This window comes from Pteropus medius, unplaced genomic scaffold (assembly GCF_902729225.1).
Source record: "Pteropus medius unplaced genomic scaffold, Ma_sr-lr_union100, whole genome shotgun sequence".
In the NCBI taxonomy this organism is placed as follows: Eukaryota; Metazoa; Chordata; class Mammalia; order Chiroptera; family Pteropodidae; genus Pteropus; species Pteropus medius.
The window spans coordinates 3,468,607-3,490,728 of NW_024352784.1; the positions used below are offsets into that span (position 1 = coordinate 3,468,607).

A 22,122-nucleotide genomic window follows, 5' to 3' on the forward strand; every position below is an offset into this window, starting at 1 on the left:
TGGAGACAAAGTGCTTGGGTTCTGACTTTTGCTTATTTGCTATTTGTGTCAACTTCTGTAGTCACTTTAGTGGAACTAGGTTTGGGAGTTAGATGAAATAATGGATCTAAAAGGATCCAGATACAGTGCCTGGCACAGAGTAGACACTCAACAGTCATTAATCTCTCCCACTTTTCCTCATCCATTATTGGTAGGATTACAAATTATAGTACATTTTTCCAATAGAGCAGTCAGAAAAAAACCCACAACTGAAATAGTAAAAAAGAAAAAAGAAAAAAATGACTCAAATCCTGTTTTGGGGAAGAAATACCAGTCAATGTCTATGAAGAGTTTTCAATATTCTTATTTGTTTAAGCATAGAACAGAACTCTTTGAAACAAAAAAAAGAGAAGCAAAAATCAGCAAACATTTGAGAAATGATTAGCTCTGCTGTATATAATGACTAAAACATATAAAGCCACCAAAATAAGAACTGTGAAAACTGTATAAATGGAAAAGTATATATCAAATAATTTTAGGTTCAAAAAAGAATAGAATACATACATACCAGCAATAACAATGGTAAAAATATACTAACAATAATTTAAAAAGTTTTTGAAGTATCGCCAATCAATAGAGGTTTTCATACAAATTGAGGTAAAATTCACATAACATAAAAGTCACCATTTTAACAATTTTAAATAAATTCAATGGCTTTTAGTACATTCACACTGTTGTGCAACCATCATTGTCTAATTTCAAGATAACTGCATCACTCCCCTCCAAAAAAATCCCACACCAATTAAGAAATCATTCCCATTCTTTCCTTCTCTAGCCTCTGGCAACCACTAATCTACTTTCCCTCTTTGGATTTGCCAATTTTGGACATTTCATATAAATGGAATCATATATATGTGGCTCATTGTGCCTGCCTCTATCAGTAAGCGTGATATTTTCAAGGTTCATCAATGTATTAATACTTCATTTCTTTTTATGATTAATATTCCATTATATAGCTATACAACATTTTGTTTATCCATTCATTAGCTTAGGGGCATTTGGGTTGTTGCCACTTTTTGGCTATTATAAATAATGCTGCTATGAATATTTGTGTACAAGTTTTTGTTTGAACACCTGTTTCCAATTTTCTTGCATATATACCTCGCAGTGAAATTACTGGGTCCTATGGCAATTCTATGTTTAATTAGCTGAGAAACTGCCAAACTGTTTTCCACTGTGGCTATAGCATTTAACATCACCACCAGTGATGTATGAAAGGTCTAATTTCTCCATATCCTCATCAACACTTTTATTTTTTTTATTTTTTAAAAGTATTCAAGCCATCCTAGTGGTATCTCATTGTGGTTTTGATTAGCATTTCTCTAGTAACTAATAATATTGAGCATCTCTTCATGTGCTTATTGGCCATTGGTATATCTTCTTTGGCGAAATGTCTATTCAAGTCCTTAACTTATTTTTTAATGGGGTTGTTTGGTATTTTTGTTGATGGGCTGTAAGAGTACTTTATATATTTGTATACCAATATCTAATCAGATACAGGATTTTCAAATACATTCTCCCATTTTGTGAGCTGTCTTTTCACTTTCTCAATAGTGTCCTTTGATGTGCAGAGTTTTTTATTTTGATGAAGTCTAATTTAGCTATTTTAATTTTGTTACTTGTATCTTGGTGCCATATGTAAGAACCCTCAATGGAGATTTTATAGCAAAAAAATACATATCTTGTGCTTTGAGATTCCATTAAACTTTTACTATAAAACTGATTTTAATAAAATATACAAATTCTGTCCCAAAAGCCTTGAGTAATAAAGCTGCACGTTCTATAGTGCTTAAACCACTAGATGGCACTATCAAGCACTTTAAGTATAGGCAGTGCAAATCCTTAAGAGTCCTTTCTGTGCAATTATATAACATCCCCAGAAAGGCCCTAGAGCTAAGTCTGAATAGAAATTCCTGCCTTAGAACATGCTTTTCACGAACTTGTTATAACTCCCTTTGATATGAAGTTTTTGCATTAGAAACCCTCTTAGTAGATGGCCATAATCTTGTGTCTGCAGGAAACTGCTGCAGTATTTTATTTAAACACAGCAAATGGCAACATCGGCAGCATGAGCTCCCGTCCTCGGAGTTTCTGATTCATTAGGGGTGGTGGTGCCTGAGAATCTGTATTTTCTAACAATTTGTTGCTGGGTTGGGGCCCATACTTTGAGAACCACTGGATTAAATAGTCATTTTAGCGGATTAGGTTGAAAATTTATGTAGGCTTAGATCCTGGTGACTCTGGAGAAGCAAAATGGCTGGAGGCAGAGCAATCCACCATGTTGAATAGGGTTAACAGCACCAATACAGCAGGGAGGCAGATTAGCAACTGTTTTCATGTGAGAATCATGCTCTACCTACTTCAGAATTATAGAGGCGGCATGATGTAGCATGGGAAAGAACGTGAGTTCTGGAATAAGTTGGATGCGGGTTGGAATCCCAGAACTTTTACTTACTTCATCATTTTGATGGTTTCCTTATTTGTACTTAGGGAAAGTAGTACTCCACATACTCCACAGGTCACTGTGAAGATTAAATAAGGTAATGGAAGTAGCACAACGTTACATCTTCTTTCTTCCCTTGCTTAAAAATCTTTACTGAATTGGCCACATATTGATAATTGTTAAAGCTGGGTAATGAGTACATGGAGATTATTACATTACTTTTCTTACTTCAGTGTATGTTAGAAAATTTCCATAAAAAAGTAAAAAGAAAATCTGATTATCAGATTAGGAAAAAAAGTGATGCCACAAATTTTTTTCAATGGGTCTCGCTGTATATTTTGAAAAGTCAAAATTCTTTATCTGGTATCTAAGGTCCTTTAAAATCTAGTCCCCTACTACCTCTTAGTAGTACCATCTCTCATCATGGTTATCTGCATTGTATTCTACATCCCAGCCACACTGAGCCATTTTGGAAAATGATGTTTACTTTTATCTTTCCAGTTAAGTTATTCTCTTGACCTGATTGTCCTTCCTCCTCTTCTCTTCCACTTAAATAGTAATGATGATGGTTAAACAGAGACAATTAACATTTACTAATGGTTTATCATGTTCTGAATGCTTTACAAAATTGATTCAACCAGCTTCTCCTTAGTGATTCCACAACCTTTGTATGTTGTATGGGTATTATTGCAAGTCGTGGTTTGAGTCTTATTCAGGCACAGTGCCTGGCAGACCAGATGCTCAAAAAGATTTACAGAATAAATAAATGAATGCTTTACTCTAGAGTTTAATATAGCAACAAATATGCCCTAAATTAGTTACCTCACTGGCAAGCTACACTTAACATATTCCAGTTAAGAGGAAACATACCATTAGTCATTATGTACCAAACATAGTAAAGGCTTCTCTTGGCTTCAGCAACCCAAGGAAGGCTTAATGAAACTTGATCAGGTGCAAGATGGGCCAAGTGACTGGAAGCCTCTTCAATAGATAGATAAATCTTAAAATATTTCTTCCATCCTATTCAACACCTAGAATTCCCTGATTTTTAATTGTCACATAAGCAGGGTTACAGAAGTTATTAACTTGCACTTGTGCCAATTTTTCTGGTGGGTAAGAATAAGATTGTTGGAGGCTTTCTGTCCTATGTGGATTATTGCTAGTGTGCATAGAGTTAATGCAGGAGATACGAAAATAAAGAAATTATTGGATCAAAGCGAAGGAAGTGAATGACTACCCACCCTATGGTTGGCTCCAGCCCCCCTGCCTCAAGTTAACTCCAATTGTTTGAATCAGTTGTGGTACCTTAAGACGAAGTTCAAAGCAATTTTGGGTAGCGTTATCTCAATATGGTTTGTGATTAGAAAGCAGATTGAATAAATATTTATATAGACTTTGATTAAAAAAACCAATAAGTAGTCCCGCAAAATAGAATGAAATACTGAGAACCATAGAAAGGAGCTTGAATACGCTTTTTATATACTCCTCCCTCACAGTACTTATCACACAGAATACTTATCACTGCCTATCATAGTATTTAGTATTTAGTACCTGTCTCATCTGGATTACCGAAGCAACCTCCTATTGTCCCTCCCACCAACCCATTTCCACATTGTAGCTAGGAGGGTGTTTCTAGATTGCATCCTGAAACCATTGTATACATGTCTGATTTCCCCAACAGACCATTCGATCCTTGATAGCAGGTAGTACTTGCTTCTCCCCTTTATCTCTAACCTTAGCAGAGAAAGCCTGAAGCAAATGATTACTGACATGAACTGAACTGAGAAGTTTGAAGAGTGGAAGCTACAAAAGCAGACCCCAACTGTACAAGAGGGAAGGCCTGAAGAAACGTTTTGAGAATGAATTAGAGAATCAGGCATTTATTTTATCTTAATTGGGTCAGCTCTACTCTGGTGAAAAAATAGTATGTAATTATTCGGAATGACTTAGATTTTGACCAGACACTATATCCCTCCTGACTTTCTCAGCTACATATCGAACTGTCTCTTAAACTGAACCATTCCCTTCTCTAACGGCTCTTTTTGTGTTCCTAGCTCAGTGCGTAAGTTACCATCCACTCACCTCCCTACGTAAGACACTTGGAACATGAGGTTCACTTTCCCCTCTGCCTTTCTCCCAACATCAACTGAATTACTAAATCTTATTGATTCTATTTCTTCTATATTTATAAAATCCAACCTCTCTTCCTAATCTCCACGGCTACTATCCTCGTGCCATCCTGTCTCATCTGGACTACTGGAATAAGCTCCTGGTGCCCTGCATCTAACTTTTCTGCTTGATGACTCATTCCTATATTGTGGCTACAAAGATGTTTCTAAATTGCATATTTTACTTGACTTAACATGTTCATTGGCTTCCCGTTACCTTTAAGAGAAAGTAAAAAGAAAAAATCTTCATGATTTCATGATCTGGACTTGGCTTACCTCTTCAGCTTCTTTGCTCATTGCTTCCTGTCTCTCTTTCCCGTTACACTTTCCCTACAATGAACATCTTTTGGTTCCTCCAAAATCCCTTTTGTCTCTGATTTCTCACACAGGCTTTTCCTCTTTTTTGACTATGCTCTACCCTTTCCTCTTACTTATCCTTAAATCTTCACTTAATCATTATCTATTTTGGACATCCCTATTGTGTTTTTGCTGTGTAACTCCTAATCAAAGAATATAATCTTGTATTGGTCATGCCTATTTGTCTGTCTCTCCTTTTAGTTTGAAGGGAAGGATCATGTCTGTCTGTTTACCACTATGTCTCCTGTGCTGAGTGCAGGGTGTGACATTCTGGTAGTGCTTAATAAATATCTGTTCTGTTCAAGAAATAACACACCAATCAGAATTCACATGTTTAAAAAAAAAATGAACAAGGTCTCACTTGAGCCCCATGACTGAAAAGTAAGCCTACTGATGTTATATTACATTGATAAAGTTTTATATAAGCTAAAGAATAAACTGATCTCACGAAATGTTGTCTACTGTAATAGTTTTCAAATCTTTTTAGTAGTGGCATCTTTTTATGTGGAATCTTAAGACATAAAACATATATGGCTTTGCATACCTTCCCACTCCTTCCAGCAACAGAGACCGCTCTCTTGACCCCAGGGGTAAACTTGGAGGCAAAATTGATATGCAAGACAGACACCGTTATTGGGCAGAGGTGGGCTCTTGACCTAAATTAGGCCATTCTTGCAATGGCAGATGAAAGATGAGTCCAAAATGGCCTCTTCTTCCCATCAAATGGCTATTCTTTCCAACAAGTGGAGAAAATCTATCTGCAGTAGGAGAGACTAAAACCAATTTACGAGGAAAAGCAGTGATAACAAATTTGGCAGAGTGAAGCTGGGAATGGGGACATTCCCAGAGGAAAGGGCCAGAGAGTGCCTTTAGATTAGGTAGTTCCCGAGCAAGCACCACTTTGTCCTTTTGTGGTTTGTTTACCTGAGAAATTCCCATTCTTTGTTATCTGCAATGAAGACACTCCTTACTAAAGGGTTATGGATGACAAATGAAGCTTAAATAAGCCTACTATCTAGAATGTTCTCTAAGTATACTTGTTTATTCAATTTCAAATGAGCAGACGTGCACGAACTTCAATTTCTACAGAGATTGGTGTGAAGAGCCATAAATTTCATAATCAATGATATACCAGAATTCACACATATGCTCAGAAATGGCAGGAGAAGCATTCTTTCAAGGTTTATACAAATATGAGTTAACCTGGCTATATGGGCTCTTTGGTGGTCTCCACTATGAAGAAATTTGGCAGGTAATTCATCCTAATGTACATTTTAAATATAGTCAAACTTTAAAAAAATTATTCGATACAAAGTGCTAGGGGAAGAGGTCTATAATACCTAAACTGAGAAACCACAGGGCCTTTGAGCATTAATACGTTTTAATGGTCTAGCAGTGTTTTCTAAAAAACTGAATTTGAATGCCTTTAAGAAGTCATTTTCTGTTCTGTTACCTATAGACCACACACTCCCCCTTACATATTATCTCTGCCTTCTTTACTCATTTGATCAACTTGATCTCTAAAATCAGTTGAGTTTGACTCAACAGTAAATACTCAAAATAATAAAAACATTTGGTATATCCTAAAGATCAATTCAGAAACTTGGAATTCTAGGATTTTCCACTAACTAAACATTTATTTTACAGGAAAGGGTAAATTACATGGAACTTGTTTGAAGAGGAAAATTATGATGAATTAGGAGTTAGGAGAAAGAAAATGTGTCATCTTTCTAAGCATTTGATGCAATTTCCCCTAAAGTGAGAACTTTAAACAGTGGCCTACTTATTTAGATCCAGGAAGGGCATGGATTCTGCAGCCGTAAAGTTATGCTGACTCTTGAGTTTTCTTAATGCAGCATAGAAAACCAAACTCTTCTTTTTCTGAGAGCAATGGGCATTCCAAAATAGTCTTTGGTGAAAGTCAAAGATATAAATATCAAGATAATGATAAATATAAACTGTCTTAAAATTAAATTATTATGAAATTCTACAGTCCTCCCTTGCTGATGGAAATAATTGATGATTGTCTACATTTGTTTATCTTTCTTTGAAGACCTCAGGCTGTACTTAACCAGGATTTGAAGAGAAAGTAGATTTTTACAAATTTAAAGCAATCAAAGCCAGTATTAGGCTACATCTGCATCACTGAAAATATCTTAACACATGGATGAATTTGTCAATTGATATAAAGTTAAAATACATCACCTAATTTTATACTTTGTTATTTTTCTTAAAAGCACTGAGTTACTTCAGGTTCTAGGAAAGAGGAAATATAAGAAAGTTTCAGTCCCTACATTATAAAGCCAGGAAAGGAAAACATAATGCTGCTTCTCTATACAGTCTGTGTTGTCCTTTTGATTTATTTACTAGCATGTATCATCTGGTTGTGAGCATGGTAAAAACCACCTCAATATGTTAACATACTCCTGGAATGTCAGAATAATCCTCTTTTTCTGGACCCCTCAGGGTACAACCTTGCACCAGAGCATAAGACCACAGAACCCCTTATTGTTATCTTGTTCCCTGAATACGATCTCTATGGGCTGTAAATGTTAATTATTAACAATCCTGTTCCCACTAATGTAAAAGAAATATGTGTCTCTCCGTTTTACTTTTTATACTTTGCTTTCTTCCATTCCCTTAATCTACCACCAATGGATTTCATGTAGCCCTCCTTATGTCTCCTCCTTTGATTCTAATGTATAAAATAAGCTGCAAAACTGCCATCATTCTCTGGAGCAGTTTTTCAATCCTTTGAGATTTTGCTTCCTGGAAATTGTCAGTTTGGCTCAAATAAACTCATAAAAATTCTCTGCAGGTTTGGATGTTTCTTACACTGACATTCCTCAAAATTTTAGGTAAGAGTTTCTTGGATATATGGGACCATTAATGGAAAGGAAATAGTCTGCTGCCCTTAGATGTTTCCATTGCTCCCTTCTGAACTATAATTGGTGGTTGCACTGAATGTGGTCTGATCTTTTATAGCTCCAAGACAGCCTCTGACAGAAACAATCTTAGACATGTGGTATACTCACATGACAGCTAAAGTTCTTTGCACCTGAATTTTCTACTCATTTGAGAATACTATGACAAAAGGAACCTGTGATAAGCATAATAATAAATTATTCAATAAAATATTTCTTGAGAACCAACTCTGTTCCAAGAACTAGGTTAAGGGCTAAGTCTGTGTTTTATGTGTGTACTTGAGTAAATAACCATGAAAAATTTGGCCAAGTGTTGGAGACAAGCACGTAATAAGATAATTTTAATTATACAGGGTGCTGTAACAGAGGCATGATACCCTGAGTGTATTTGAAAGTCCTTAAGTATTACATTAGTCATAATTTTTATTAAGAGAGAATGGTTCAGTTCTTAACCACTGAAATCAGTATTTATCAAGGTTTGCCAGAGACTAATTTATCATTTTGATTATTTTTGATTTCCTAATAAATCAATTCAATAGGTTTTAAAATGGTCTTTGAGTTACATTCTAAAGCAGACTTAAAATTATAAATATTTTCTAGAAAATACAGTAAGGGTAAGAGCCACAGAAGTTTTGGTCTTTACACTTAATGAAAGTGGCCTCTGAGCGAAATATGTAAAGCAGGATATTTTCAAATTTTAATACAGTAGTTGAACTGTACTTTTTTGGGCACAGAGTTATTCAGAATATTAAAACTTTCAAGTACAGAGTCTGTGAAGAAAGAATTTGGCTTTTCTTATTATAAACACTCACATATCCATGCTGAAGTCAATTCCAGCAACAACCTCTGCTGTGCTCAGCAGTATCCGAATCACAGAAAAAACATTGGCTGAGGACATTCAGGAAGGAAGGTCAAGAAAGACAGGATCCATTTCTCAGCAGCAATGACAATAATTCCCCTTCTAAAAAAGTTACAACGAAACATTTTCCGCTCTACTTAGTAAGATTGTAGTTGTAATATATTATGCCTCAAATACTTTTTTAAGTAATGGATTTAAAATTATAAGACAAAAATTAAGTTTCTATTTTCCATTCCAAAGTTTAACGTTATCTACAATTATAATTTAATTTTCTCTAAAGAGTTATAGAGGTTTCTTCAGATTTTAAAAGCTGCCTGTTTGGTAAAAACTTTCCAGTTTCTGTTAGATTTCGATCTCTTAGAGAAAGCTTCATGGCTGATAGGAAATCTATGAGATGGTGGGTGACTCTTTCTGTAAGCAAGTAAAGTTCCAAGGAGCTTCTTCAACATCTGTGGCCTGCTTATTTAGTCTCTCTGCAAGAGCCCCTAGCGTTCTGTGTGACGGTGCTATAGCCTCTACGTAGAAAGTGCAAACAGATCCAAACTGAAAAGGCATTTAGACCTAATACAAATGATCCTTAGCTCTAATTTATTTGTCATAGAAGCAGGACAAATAAATTTTAGCCCTAAGTGGGAATCAGCTTTGTCATCATCCTTATCCTTTAAACTCATCACTACCAAGATTCCAAAGACTGAAAGTCTCACAAAAGTTTTAAATGGAATGAGGCTTAATCTGCATGTGTTCACATTCTATGCTTACCATAAATAAATGACCACACTTTCAATATTGAAAGGCCTTTTATAAAGCACATTAGTATTTCAGTTCACATGAACAGGTTTGATCAGATATATGCATGTCTCCAAAATGCAGTTTCTAAATATAATTTTAATATTAAAGAAAATAATATATATAATGAGGTTAGTATAGTGTATAGCAAGTAACAAATAGCTAATGAATGAATAAGGTTATATTTCTATTTCTATTCCCCTTTAAGAAGCCAGAGGCCATGTGGCTTTTGTTCACTATTCTGTCTCCAGGAAATGGCACATAGAAGGCATCCAGTTAAATTATGAATATATGAGTGACCTGAAAGTAAAATGTTTGCTAACAGTACTGTATCTCTCATGTCTAAAATGGTATCTAAGGAGAATGTAAGTACTTAATAAATTACACTGGATGTCAGTTTGCTTAGTGTGCAATATAGGCTCCAACTCTATTAATGTATCATTACTATCTTCAGCATTAACTGTCTTGTTCTTTTAATGATCTTATACGTTTCTTACATTTATAACTGGTGAGAAAAGTTGTTTAAGCACAAAATGAAAATGTTCAACTTATTAGTAAGCAAAAAATTAAAATGTTAAGAATATTACACATTCATCCAAATTGTTGCTCATATTTATTTAATTATAAAACACATTTTTGATTAAGAGTACTTTCATACATTGCTTTTAGGAGAATAAATTGATATAGTTTTTCCGGAAGGTAATGAATCTACATGAAAAGCATTAACAAAGCTTTGTTTTTGACTAGGGAATAAATTTTTAAAAAGGCATCTCAAGGAAGTTATCAAGGAGGTGTACAAAGGTTTGTATGAAAGAATCTTTACTACAGATTTATAAAAGCAGACAAAAAAGGACAAGAAAATTTATGGCATATTAATATTATCAAATATTATGTGGTCATTAAAATCACATTTCCAAGTAATATTTAAAGGCAGGAATAGTCCACAATATATTTTATGAGAAACAGTACTCATATAAACAAAATGATACCAATTTTGAAGTATGTATATTTAATAATGTAAGCACATTATTAATGAGAAGGATATGCCAAAATGACAGTAAGAGTGGTTTACTGCTGTATAGGGAAGAGTCTCTTTATCTTTGGGTTTTTCTCTATACTTTGCAAATTTTCTTTTGGTACTTTGGTAATCAAACAGAACATATATCTTTTTTAAAATTAAGGAGACCAGCCAAGATGGTGTAAAAGCTAGATGCTGAGCATGCCTCCTGCAACCACACCAAAATTACAATGAACCTACAGAGTAACTATAATTGGAAGTCACCTGAGGTCTGTCTGAACAGACAGACCTCTGGCTGAACTGGGGACACACACAAGAAGAGGCTGGTAGGAGAGGCAAAGATGCGACATGGCAGGTCCCACAACAGCACGTGGTGGTCAAGAATTGGTAGGATTATCTTAGCTGCAGAGTCTCCTCCCCTGCAAGGAGCAGCTGAACTTGGCCTGCAGCTGGGCCCCTCCCAGGAGGCTTTTGGGCCAGCCTACCCAGTGGCTTGTTTTGATCTGCAACGAAGTGGGAGCACTACTCAGGGTTGTATCTGAGGAGGACACACCCGAAGGGCAGACTGGGCAGTCACCAGAGCCCTGCTAAAGTGAATCCTGCTCCAAAGGGTCAGCTCCTCACCAGCCATTCCTCACAACCAATCAGCCCAAGGGTTAATCACTCCCATCAAACTGTAAACAACAACCAAGGCTCAACTACATCAGGAGGGTACACACAACTCACACAAGGGACACAGATTGAGCACCTCACTCAGGTGACCAGGGAAGGCTGTGCCACTGGACCCCACAGGACATCTACTACCTAAGGCCATTCTAAGACTGGGAGACTTAGGAGCCTTATCTGATACATAAAAACAAAAACAGGGAGACAGCCAAAATGGGGAGACAAAGAAACATGTCTCACGTGAAAGAAAAGAACAAAGCTTCAGGAAAAGAACTAAACAAAGTGGAGATGAGCAATCCAACAGATACAGAGTTCAAAACACTGGTTATAAGGATGCTCAATGATCTTAGGGGAACAGATAAACTCAGTGAGAACTTTAACAGAGAAACAGAAAACATAAAAATGGAGATGGACACATAAAAGGGAACCAGTCAGAAATGAAGAAAACAATATCTGAGATAAAGAGTATATTAGAAGGAATCAACAGAATGGATGAAGCAGAGGGTCGAATTAGTGATTTAGATGATGGAGTAGCAGAGGACACCCAATCAGAACAGCAACAAGAAAAAAAAAATCCAAAAAAATGAGGATAGTTAAAGGGGCCTCTGGGACAACATTAAGTGCAACAACATTTGCATCATAGGGGTGCCAGAAAGAGAAGAGAGAGCAAGGAATCGAAAACCTATTTCAAGAAATAATGACAGAAAACTTCCCTAATCTGATGAAAGAAATAGACATACAAGCTCAGGAAGCACAGAGTCCCAAACAAGATGAACCCAAAGAGGCTCACACCAAGACACATCATAATTAAAATGTCAAAGATCAAAGACAAAGAGAGAATCTTAAAAGCAGCAAGAGAAAAGCAATTTGTTACCTACAAGGGAGCACCCATAAGACTGTCAGATAATTTTTCAATAGAGACTTCGCAGGCCAGAAGGGCTTGGCACAAAATTTTCAAAGTGATAAAAAGCCAAAACCTACAATCAAGATTACTCTACTCAACAAAGCTATCGTTTAGAATTGAAGGAAAGATAAAGAGTTTCCCAGACATGAAAAGCTAAAGGAGTTCATCACCACCAAGCCAGTATTAGGAAATGTTGGAGAGACTTCTTTAAGAAAAAAATATGGATAAAGAATGGCAATAAATACATATCTATCAACAAGTACTTCAAATGAAAAAGAACTAAATGCTCTAATCCAAAGATAGGGTGGCTGAATGGGTAAGAAAACAAGACCCTTACATGGGCTGCCTACAAGAGACTCACTTCAGATTAAAAGACACATGCAGACCAAAAGCAAAGGGATGAAAAAAGATATTTCATAATGGACCTAGAGGGTATTGTGCTGAGTGGAGTAAGTCAGTTAGAGAAAGACAAATGCCATATGATTTCACATACATGTGGAATCTAAGGAACAACAACAACAACAACAACAAAAAAAAACAGAAACAAACTCACTGATACAGAGAACATTTTCAGGGTTACCAGATGGGAAGGGGGTTGGAGGTGTAGGTGAAAAAGGGAGAAGGGATTAAGAAGTACAAAATGGTAGTTACAAAACAGTCATGGAAATATAAAGGACAGTATAAGGAATATTGCCAATAATATTGTAATACTGTACAGTGTCAGATGGGTATTAGATTTATTGGGGCGATCACTTTGTGAGATATATAAATGTCTAATCACTATGCTATATACCTGAAACTAAGATAATATTGTTTGCCAACTATAATTGAAAAATAAAAATACTATTAAAATTAAATAAAAGGGGTATTGTCTCTATGACAAACATGCTATAGAATACTATGCTATATGCTATGCATTTTATTTTATTATAGCCATCTAGTGGGTATGAAGTAGTTCTCATTGCAGTTTTTATTAGCGTTTCCCTAATGATTAATGATGGTGCACCTACTTCATGTGCTTATTGACCACTTGTGTATCTCTGGAGAAGTATCTATTGAAGTCTTCTGCTCATTTTCTAATTGGGATATTTGTCTTTTTGTTGTTTAGTTGTTAAGAGTTCATTATATATTCTGGATACTAGAAACAGAAACATGATTTATAAATATTTTCTCCAATTCTATGGGTTGTCTTTTTCACTTTCCTTATTAAGTCCTTTGACACACAAATGTTTAACTTTCATTAAGTCTAATTTAGAGCCTCCAGGAGAAACTAACCTTGTTGATACCTTGATTTCAGATTTCTGGCTTCCAGAATTATGAGAGAATAAATTTCTGTTGTTTCGAGCCACTATGTTTATGGGAATTTGGTATGACAGCTTTAGGAAACAAATATAGTAATCTATAATTCAGTGTAATCCCAATCAAAATATACACAGGATAACTAGCAGATTCTAAAGATTAGAGTGAAGGACCATTGTGAACTAAAAATTTTGAAAACTGTGTGATATTAGACAGGGATAGACAAGAGACAAATGAAACAATATAAAACCCAGAATATACTTGCATATATAAGAGAACTGGTTTATCACAGAGTCTGTCAAATCAGACTGTTCAATAAGTGGTATTGGAACAAGTGGTTATCTAAAAAGAGGAAAATGCAATCGCTAATTAAACCACAGAAGGACTAAAGAGCTAGCGTTATATAAGGAAATTTTAGAGCATTTAGAAAAAAATCTAGATAATTATCTTTATGATCTCTAGGCAGGTGCACAAAAATAGCAATATTAAAAGAAAAAAATGACAATTTTTGAGTACATAAAAATTCAAAACTTCTGTTAATAAAAGAAAATAGAAATAAAAAAGCATCCAACTTTGTTACTTATAACATATAACAAAGAATTAGTATCCAGAATAAAAAAGAATCCCTACAAATCAATAAGAAAAACACAACTGAATAGAAAAATGGATGAAGGATATGAACAAGCAATTCACAGCAGAAGAAACAGGAATGATAAAAATGCTCAACTTCACCAGTGATTAGAAAAATGCCAATAGAAAATACCATTTTGTGCCCATCGACTGGCAAAAATTAAAATGTCTGCTAATATTATGCATTGAGGAGGATGCGGGGAAATGAGAACATCTATATATTGTTGGAGAAAGTATACATTTGTACAATCACTTTGGCAGTACTTACTAAAGCTAGAAAAGGTACAAAAATGTTCAAAGAAGCATTGTTTGAATAGTAAAATACTAGAAACCACCCAATTGTCTTTCGGTAGCAGAATACATAAATTGATTATAGTTTATAAAGTGGTATGCAGTATATAAGTTAAAATAAATGAATTAGAGTTACATATATTTGGATAAATTTTAAAAATATGATGTGTTCATTAAAAATATTAAGTTCCAGAACAGGAACAAGACAATGTCACTCTATATAATTTCTTTAAAAGCACACATTATTATATATTGTTTATGAATACATACTTATATGAACTTTTAAAAAGTACTGAAAACATAGTCAGAAAAGAAAGATACTATCTTCAGAATAGTGGCTGTCTCTTTTAGTGGAAGGGAACAAGAAAAGAAGGAATAAAACAGGTGGGGGTACAATGTGATTTAAATTATATGTGTATCTTGATTTCTTTAAAAAAATGTACCTAATCTAATGTTACCTTTTGCTAATTTTAAGTAATAGATACCTGAACATTTATAATATTGCATTCTTTTATATGTTTGAAATATTTTATACTTTTTTTTTGATGTTGAAGAAATCAGGGATTTGTTTACTACTGACTCGAAGTCCAAGATGCCTGAGAAAGGTTTGAGAAGAAAAGCATTATTGAGAGATTGAATGAGGACCAAGGCAACACTGAACAGTATGGTATATTTTGGTATGGAAAAGCACAGATGCTCAGGAAGACTCAAATCTTGGGTAGAGACTTACAATTCTGTAGGAAATAAATCTTGTTTATGGCTAATTTAGGGACCTCTAAAAAAATTCCCTTCTGCTTCTTGGTTTTCTTTAATTTCACTAATCATTAAGGTTATCACCTTTGATTATGGGAAGGCAGCAGAGGTAAAATTCACACACCTTTGTTAGTTATTAAGTTTTAATGAGAAAAGAAAATGAAGAGAATGACTGATGAGGTTTATAGATAACCATAGAATAAATTAATTAATTCTCTTTTTCATTTACGCTAACAATTGACTTTGATTTATAATTCTGGGAAGCTGCTTTCTGATCAGTTTTACTGCCATCATTTAAAATGCTCAATGCTAATTAAACCCATCTACAAAATCTGAGGATACTTATGCATATTGATGAAAAAACTGTTAACTGCTATAGCTTTATACAGTTAAATAATATATAGATAACATAAATTACATTATATTAAATATATAATATGTAAAAATACTACATATAATAGAAAACGTAAGTAATATATACAATCAAGTTCAAACCAAGCGGGCAGAAGTAAGCACAGTGCAGTCTAAAATATCCTTCTAAGGAAAACATTGCAGCTTAGTCACTCCCGTGTGGTAGACTGCTTATATAAGACAGAAATGCCAGGCTATTCAAGAGATAGCACGAGAAATCAACGTGGATTTTGAACTGTATGTACATTGTGTATATTAGCAGCTGGAATAGAGAGGACAAAATTTAATGGGGTTGGAGGAATTAGATGGAAGTCGTTTTTGTATAAAAACCATAGGTAATTTTACTATCTAGAGATAATCATTTCCAAGTATTTTGATGATTATCCACATATATATATAAATATGTGAATATATATTTATGAAATAGACTTTAAAACAAATTTAGGACTATGTTTTATATATTATTTATGCCCCATTTTAATCAGTTAATAAATGTTAGCATTTCCCATGTCATTAATCTTTTATAAGATAATTGAAAATGAATGACATAATATGACATCATTTGGATATCATAAATTATCTACTGTTATCAAATATTTAAATTACTTCAAATTATTAAATGTTTTATTTTTAAACATTTTAGTTGCTTTAAATTTTTCATCTCATTGTAATCCTCACACATGTAGACAAATATTTTCATCGATACCTATTTATATACTTAGAATAAATGTCTAGCAAATAAATATAATTGTGAGGCAAAGAGTATGGTTCATTTTAAAGCATCTGACATATATAAACAATAGGTTCTCCAAAATAACCATACCAATTTATACTCTCAATAGAATATAAATGCATTAAAATTTTTTTAACTTACTATTTTGATAGATCCAATTGACATAACATTGTTGTAATTTCCATTTTATTGTTCACTGGTGAAATGGAAGATTTTCAGTCACTAATCTTTTTGTTTTTTATTGAGATGTAATTCAAATACCATAAAATTCACCATTTTTATGCTTTGCAACCATCCTCCGCCGCTCCCCCCCAAAAAAACTCCTCATATCCATTAAGTAGAAGCTGCCATTTTCCTCTCCCCTGAGAACCTAGCAACCACTAACCTAATTTCTGTCTCTATAAATTTGCCTCTTCTGGACATTTCAGATAAATGGAATCATAGAGTATGTGATCTTTTGAGTCTGGCCTATTTCACTTAACATGTTTTCCAGATTTATTTATGTTATAAAATGTATCAGTATTTCATTCCTTTTATGGCCTAATAACATTCTACTGTATAGATACATCACATTTTATTTATCCATTCATTAGCTGATAGATATCTGGGTTGTTTCCATTTTTCGTCTATGATGAATAATGCTTATATGAACATTTGTGTATACAGTTTTTGTTTGAAAACCTCTTTGCAATTGTCTTGGTTATTCACCTAAGAGAAGAATTACAGGGTCATACATCATTCTTACAATTTGAGAAACTGCCAAACTGTTTTCCACAGTGGTTGCATCATTTCACATTCCCCCTAATTTCTCCATGGCTTCATCAACACTTGTTATTTTGTTTTTGTTTGTTTGTTTGTTTAATTCTAGCCATCCCAGTAGACGTGAATGGTATCTCACTATGATTTTGATTTGTATTTTCCAAATGACTAATGGTGTCAAGCATCTCTTCATGTGCTTACTGGACATTTGTCTCTCTTCTTTGGAGAAAAGTCTATTCAAATCTTTTGTCCATCTAAAAAATTAGGTTATCTGTCTTTTTATTGTTGAGTTGTAAAACTTCTTTATGTATTCTGGATATTAGACCCTTATCAAATATATAATTTGTAAATATTTTCTCCTATTTTGTGAGTTATCTTTTCACTTTCTTATAGGTTCCTTTGGTACATAAGTTTTTAATTTTGATGAGGTCTAATATGTCTCTTTTTTTGGTTGCCTGTGCTTTGGGTTAGATCTAAGAAACTGGTGTCTCACTTAAGGTCACAAAGACTTACACCTATTTTTCCTTCTAAGAGTTTTATAGTTTTAGCTCTTATATTTAAGTCTTTGATTCATTTTGAATTAATTTACATATATGGCGTGAGGTAGAGGTCCAACTTCACTCTTTTGCATGTATCTATTCAGCTGTCCCAGTACCATTTGTTGAAAGATTATTTCTTCCTTTACTAAATGGTCTTGGCACCCTTGTCAAACCTCAAATGACCAAAGATGTACTAACACTAGTCTTTTATATTTGTTTTTCTTCCTCAGCTACTCTGAGATATATTTTACATACGATACTGTGTAAGTTTAAAGTGTACAACATATTGATATGATACACTTATATGTCATAAAATGATTACCACCTTAGCATTCACTAACATTTCCTCCTGTCACATATTTGCCATTTCTTTTTTTGTGGTGAGAACATTTAAGATCCACTGTTAGCAACTTTCAAGTATATAATACAGTATTATTAGCTATAATCACCATGCTGTATATTAGATCCCCAGAATTTCTTCATCTTATAACTGGAAATTTGTACCCTTTGATCAACAAATCCCCATATTTACCACCCCCTGGGCCAACACTCTACTCTTTTTCTATGAGTTCAGCTTTTTTTGGTTTCACGTATAAAAATCATACAGCTTTTGTCTTTCTCTGTGTGACTTATTTCGCTTAGCAAAATGCCCTCAAGGTTAATCCAAGTTGTCACAAATGGTAAGATTTCCTTTCTCATGGCTGAATAATATTCCATTGTATATATACAACACATTTTCTTTATTCTCTCATCCACTGACAGACAATTAGATTGTTTCCATATCTTGCCTACTGTGAATAATGCTGCAATGAACATGGGGATCTCTCTTTATCATGCAGATATCTCTTTGAGATGCCATTTTTATTTCCTTTGGTTATATACCTAATAGTGGGATATGTGGATCCTATGGTATATCTAATTTTTTGAGGAATCTCCATTCTGTTTTCTATAATGGCTAAACCAATTTACATTCTCACCAACAATGCACAACGGTTTCCTTTTCTCCACATCTTCATCAACACTGGTTATCTCTTATTTTTTGATGATAGCCATTCAAATAGGTATGAGGTGATAGCTCATTGTGGTTTTGATTTGGATTTCCCTGATGATTAGTAATGCCGAACACCTTTTCATGTACCTTTTGGCCATCTGTATGTCTTCTTTGACAAAATATCTGTTAGATGCCTATTTTTTAATCAGATTTTTTTTTGCTATGGTGTTATGAGTTCTTTACATATTTGGATATTAACTCCTTATCAGATATATAATTTGCAAATATTTTCTCCCATTTCATAAAGTGCCTTTTTGTTTTGTTGAATGTTTCTTCTGTTGTGTAGAGCTTTTTAGCTTGATGTACTCCTACTTGTTTTTACTTTTGGTGCTTGTGCTTTTGTTGTCACATCCAAAAAATCACTGCCAAGACCAATGTCAAGGAGCTCTTTCCTTATGCTTTCTTCTAGGCGTTTTATGGTTTTAGGTCTTACGTTTCAGGAATTAATCTATTTCAGGTTAATTACTGTGTAGGTTTAAGATAGGGATCCAATTTTATGCTTCTGTATATGGTTATCCAGTTTTCCCAACACCATTATTTAAGCATTGAGTATTTTTGAGTATTTTTGGCTCCCTTATCAAATATTAGTTGGCTGTATATGCAAGGGTGTATTTCTCTTTTTTAAACTAAATTTGTAGCTTTTCCTTATTTCTTTTAGGATGTTTTTGTTTTTCTTATTGATTTTTAAGAACACTTTAACTCCCACGTTGTCATCTGCCTTATTAGATATTTAGAGGCAGCACAGATAGTGGTCGTGGTAAAAAACTATTTGTTGTTCACCAAAATCTGTTCTCTCTTTCTTCCTGGGGACATGGTGAGACTGTACTTACTAGCTTCCTATGCTGTTAGGTATGGCCATGTGACTAAGTATTCTCTAACACAATGTGAGCTGAAGAATATATGCTACTTTCAGGTCTAGATCTTAAGAGAACCGATGTCTTTCCCATGCTCTCTTTCCTCTACCCATTGGCTAAAACTCAAATGCGTCAATGACTCTGGTTTGGCCAAGCCAATGATGACATAAAGTGGTGAAGTTATCTTGCCACCTGGGTCTTTGAATAATTTCATGAGGTAGATCCTACCTATCTACCCTAAACTATTGCATGAAAAATAATTAACATCTATCTTTTTTGATTCATACATTTTGGGTTTATTTTAGTTGTTTAGCCTTTATTCTAATTAAAAGAATTATTAACAAAATAAGTATCTTGTAGTGGGGTGTTATTCTAACAAAAAAAACTAATAAAGGAGGCATCTGCTAAACAGCAAAGTAGCAGTGAGGAAACATGCTGAAGCTTGAGATGCCGGTAATACTTTCTATACCATGCGCAGAACATCAAGTGATACTATTGCCTGTGATAACATGAAAAGCAGACCAAGGTTACAGATCATGCAGTTCTATGGCAGGGTTTCTCAATCTTGGCATTTTGACTTTTATGTAAAAACTTACTACGAGGCTTGGTAGTAAGCTTAATAAATGTTAGCTTTGTTTTTGTTATTATTGTATTATACATTTTTAAATTTGAGAGTATCAAATCTATCACCATATTCCCACACAGTGTTTTTGACTTTGCTAGAATACTTAAATATCTCCTCCCCACACTAAGAAAAGATAAATTATTTTTCATGTTCTTCTCTGTTACATTTATCTTTAACAAATCTATAAGATGGCTTGGTTTGAAGAAGGGATTGATTTTTTTTTCTTTTTCTAGAGAGGCTTAACATCATTACCTTTATAATCTGTTATTTTCCCACTGACTTGAAACCTAGCTTTTCAGAGTTTGTTTATAAGTTCTTAATATCTATCTAAAATCAATCATGCTTGCTGTGGAAATGAGGCTAGAGTTCAATATAACAGATAAAGTTCTTACCCCATAAAGCTTAGGGAAATTTCTAGTTGACAAGAATAGTATAACAAACATACTCTTTCCTTCACTTAAAAAGATAACTTTCAGAATCACGTTGTTGGTATTCTCAACAGGCATACTTTAGAGCATGTTTATTTTATTTTTGGCAAGAACCAAAAAAAAATCCCCAAATCTTCATGGTATGTCTGCATGTCTTACTAAATAAAGATAAAGTTAGGGAGGAAGAGTGCCCATGAGTTTAATGCTTGGAAACTCCCTATGTACTTTCATTTATATATTGGTCTCGCTTGATCACTCAGGTGAAGTAACTCTCTCTTCTCTATTCTAATGCCAGAAAGATATATAAAGTCTGTAAGGGAAAATACTAATCTAATATTAGCCTTCAGTATTTTTAGAGCAAAAACAATTTCGTGTACTTTTTGTTTACTTGTGTTCACTGACTTTAACTATTTTGGTAAGAAAATTTGATTAAAATACATAAGAATTTTTTAATATGTATAAGATGTTGTGTTAATGAGTGGAAGAGCAGGGAAGGTAGAAAGAGAAATGAATACTTAAAGCACACCTATTATATGTCAACCACCGGCATACATACCTAACTCATGAAAAAGATATTGTTTGCTTTATTTTCATAGATGAAGAAACAGGATCTAAAAAGTTAAAAAATATAAAGCAATGAAAGCCTACTTCTTTGTAGGAGGAAGGCTTTCTTGATAGAATTATCTGCTTTTTCTTATGGTCAATAGTTCACCCTCTCTAGAGCCTCAACCTATCCTGAAGCAAATAGAACTACTCCTCTACTAGTTTCAATATACTTCCAACTTTCAAAAATTTTGTTATTAGAAGTGGAAGGAATAAGAGGAATTTATGAAGTTACTGTACATCAATAGAAAATTAAATAAATATGGTATTAGATATTAAGAAAAATAAAATATGCCAGAAAAATTTAAGACTCCTAACAGTCTTGGGTCAGAAAAACAGTTACAGTTAGGAAGGACAGTCTTTGAGAAATGGTCTTCAGAGGGTCTGCCAAGCACTGGAAACTAGGACAGTAAACTCCAGATCTCAGAAACATGCAGGTGGTTTTGAGCATAGCATACCTTTTATCAATTCCACTACAGGTTCATTTTCAAAACATCTCTAATTTCTAATTCTGTTTTCTGAAACATTTACAATCTAAAAATGAACTTTCTCTGTTAAGGCCAAGTAATAGCCTATCTGACACTAATTTCCTTGTAAAAAAAAAAAAAAAGTAAAATCTAATTTACAGCTGTATAAAACAGATGTCACCCAAATCAATTTCACTCAAATCGAAATATTAAACACGAATGTACAAAAAGTCATTCAACAAATAATTATCGAAAGTCCACTATTTGTCAGACATTATTCTAAATTGGTGGGGATACTGTGTGTGGGGGGGGGGGGTGGGGGGGAGGAAACAGACGAAGCCTGCTCTTAAATATAATGCCTAGTCTTAATAAATACAATAAATATATACAAAGTAAAGAAATAGAGAGTGAAGAAGAGGATGCTACCTTATATTGGGTAGTCAGGGAAAGTCTCACTGATAAAGTCACATTTAATGAAGACCTGAATAAAATGATGGCGTGGCGAGTTATGTAGA

At 34.0% G+C, this 22,122-nt stretch overlaps 1 protein-coding gene across 1 annotated transcript in view; it reads right to left on the reverse strand.

The window, feature by feature from the left end:
- The window catches only part of FCHSD2 (FCH and double SH3 domains 2), a 212,655-nt gene that overhangs the window by 60,149 nt on the left and 130,384 nt on the right, over window positions 1-22,122 (reverse strand). Inside the window, 3 exon segments of the mRNA XM_039848321.1 lie at window positions 9,159-9,197; window positions 9,199-9,258; window positions 9,260-9,333. Coding sequence (XP_039704255.1) covers window positions 9,159-9,197; window positions 9,199-9,258; window positions 9,260-9,333 — 173 coding nt within the window.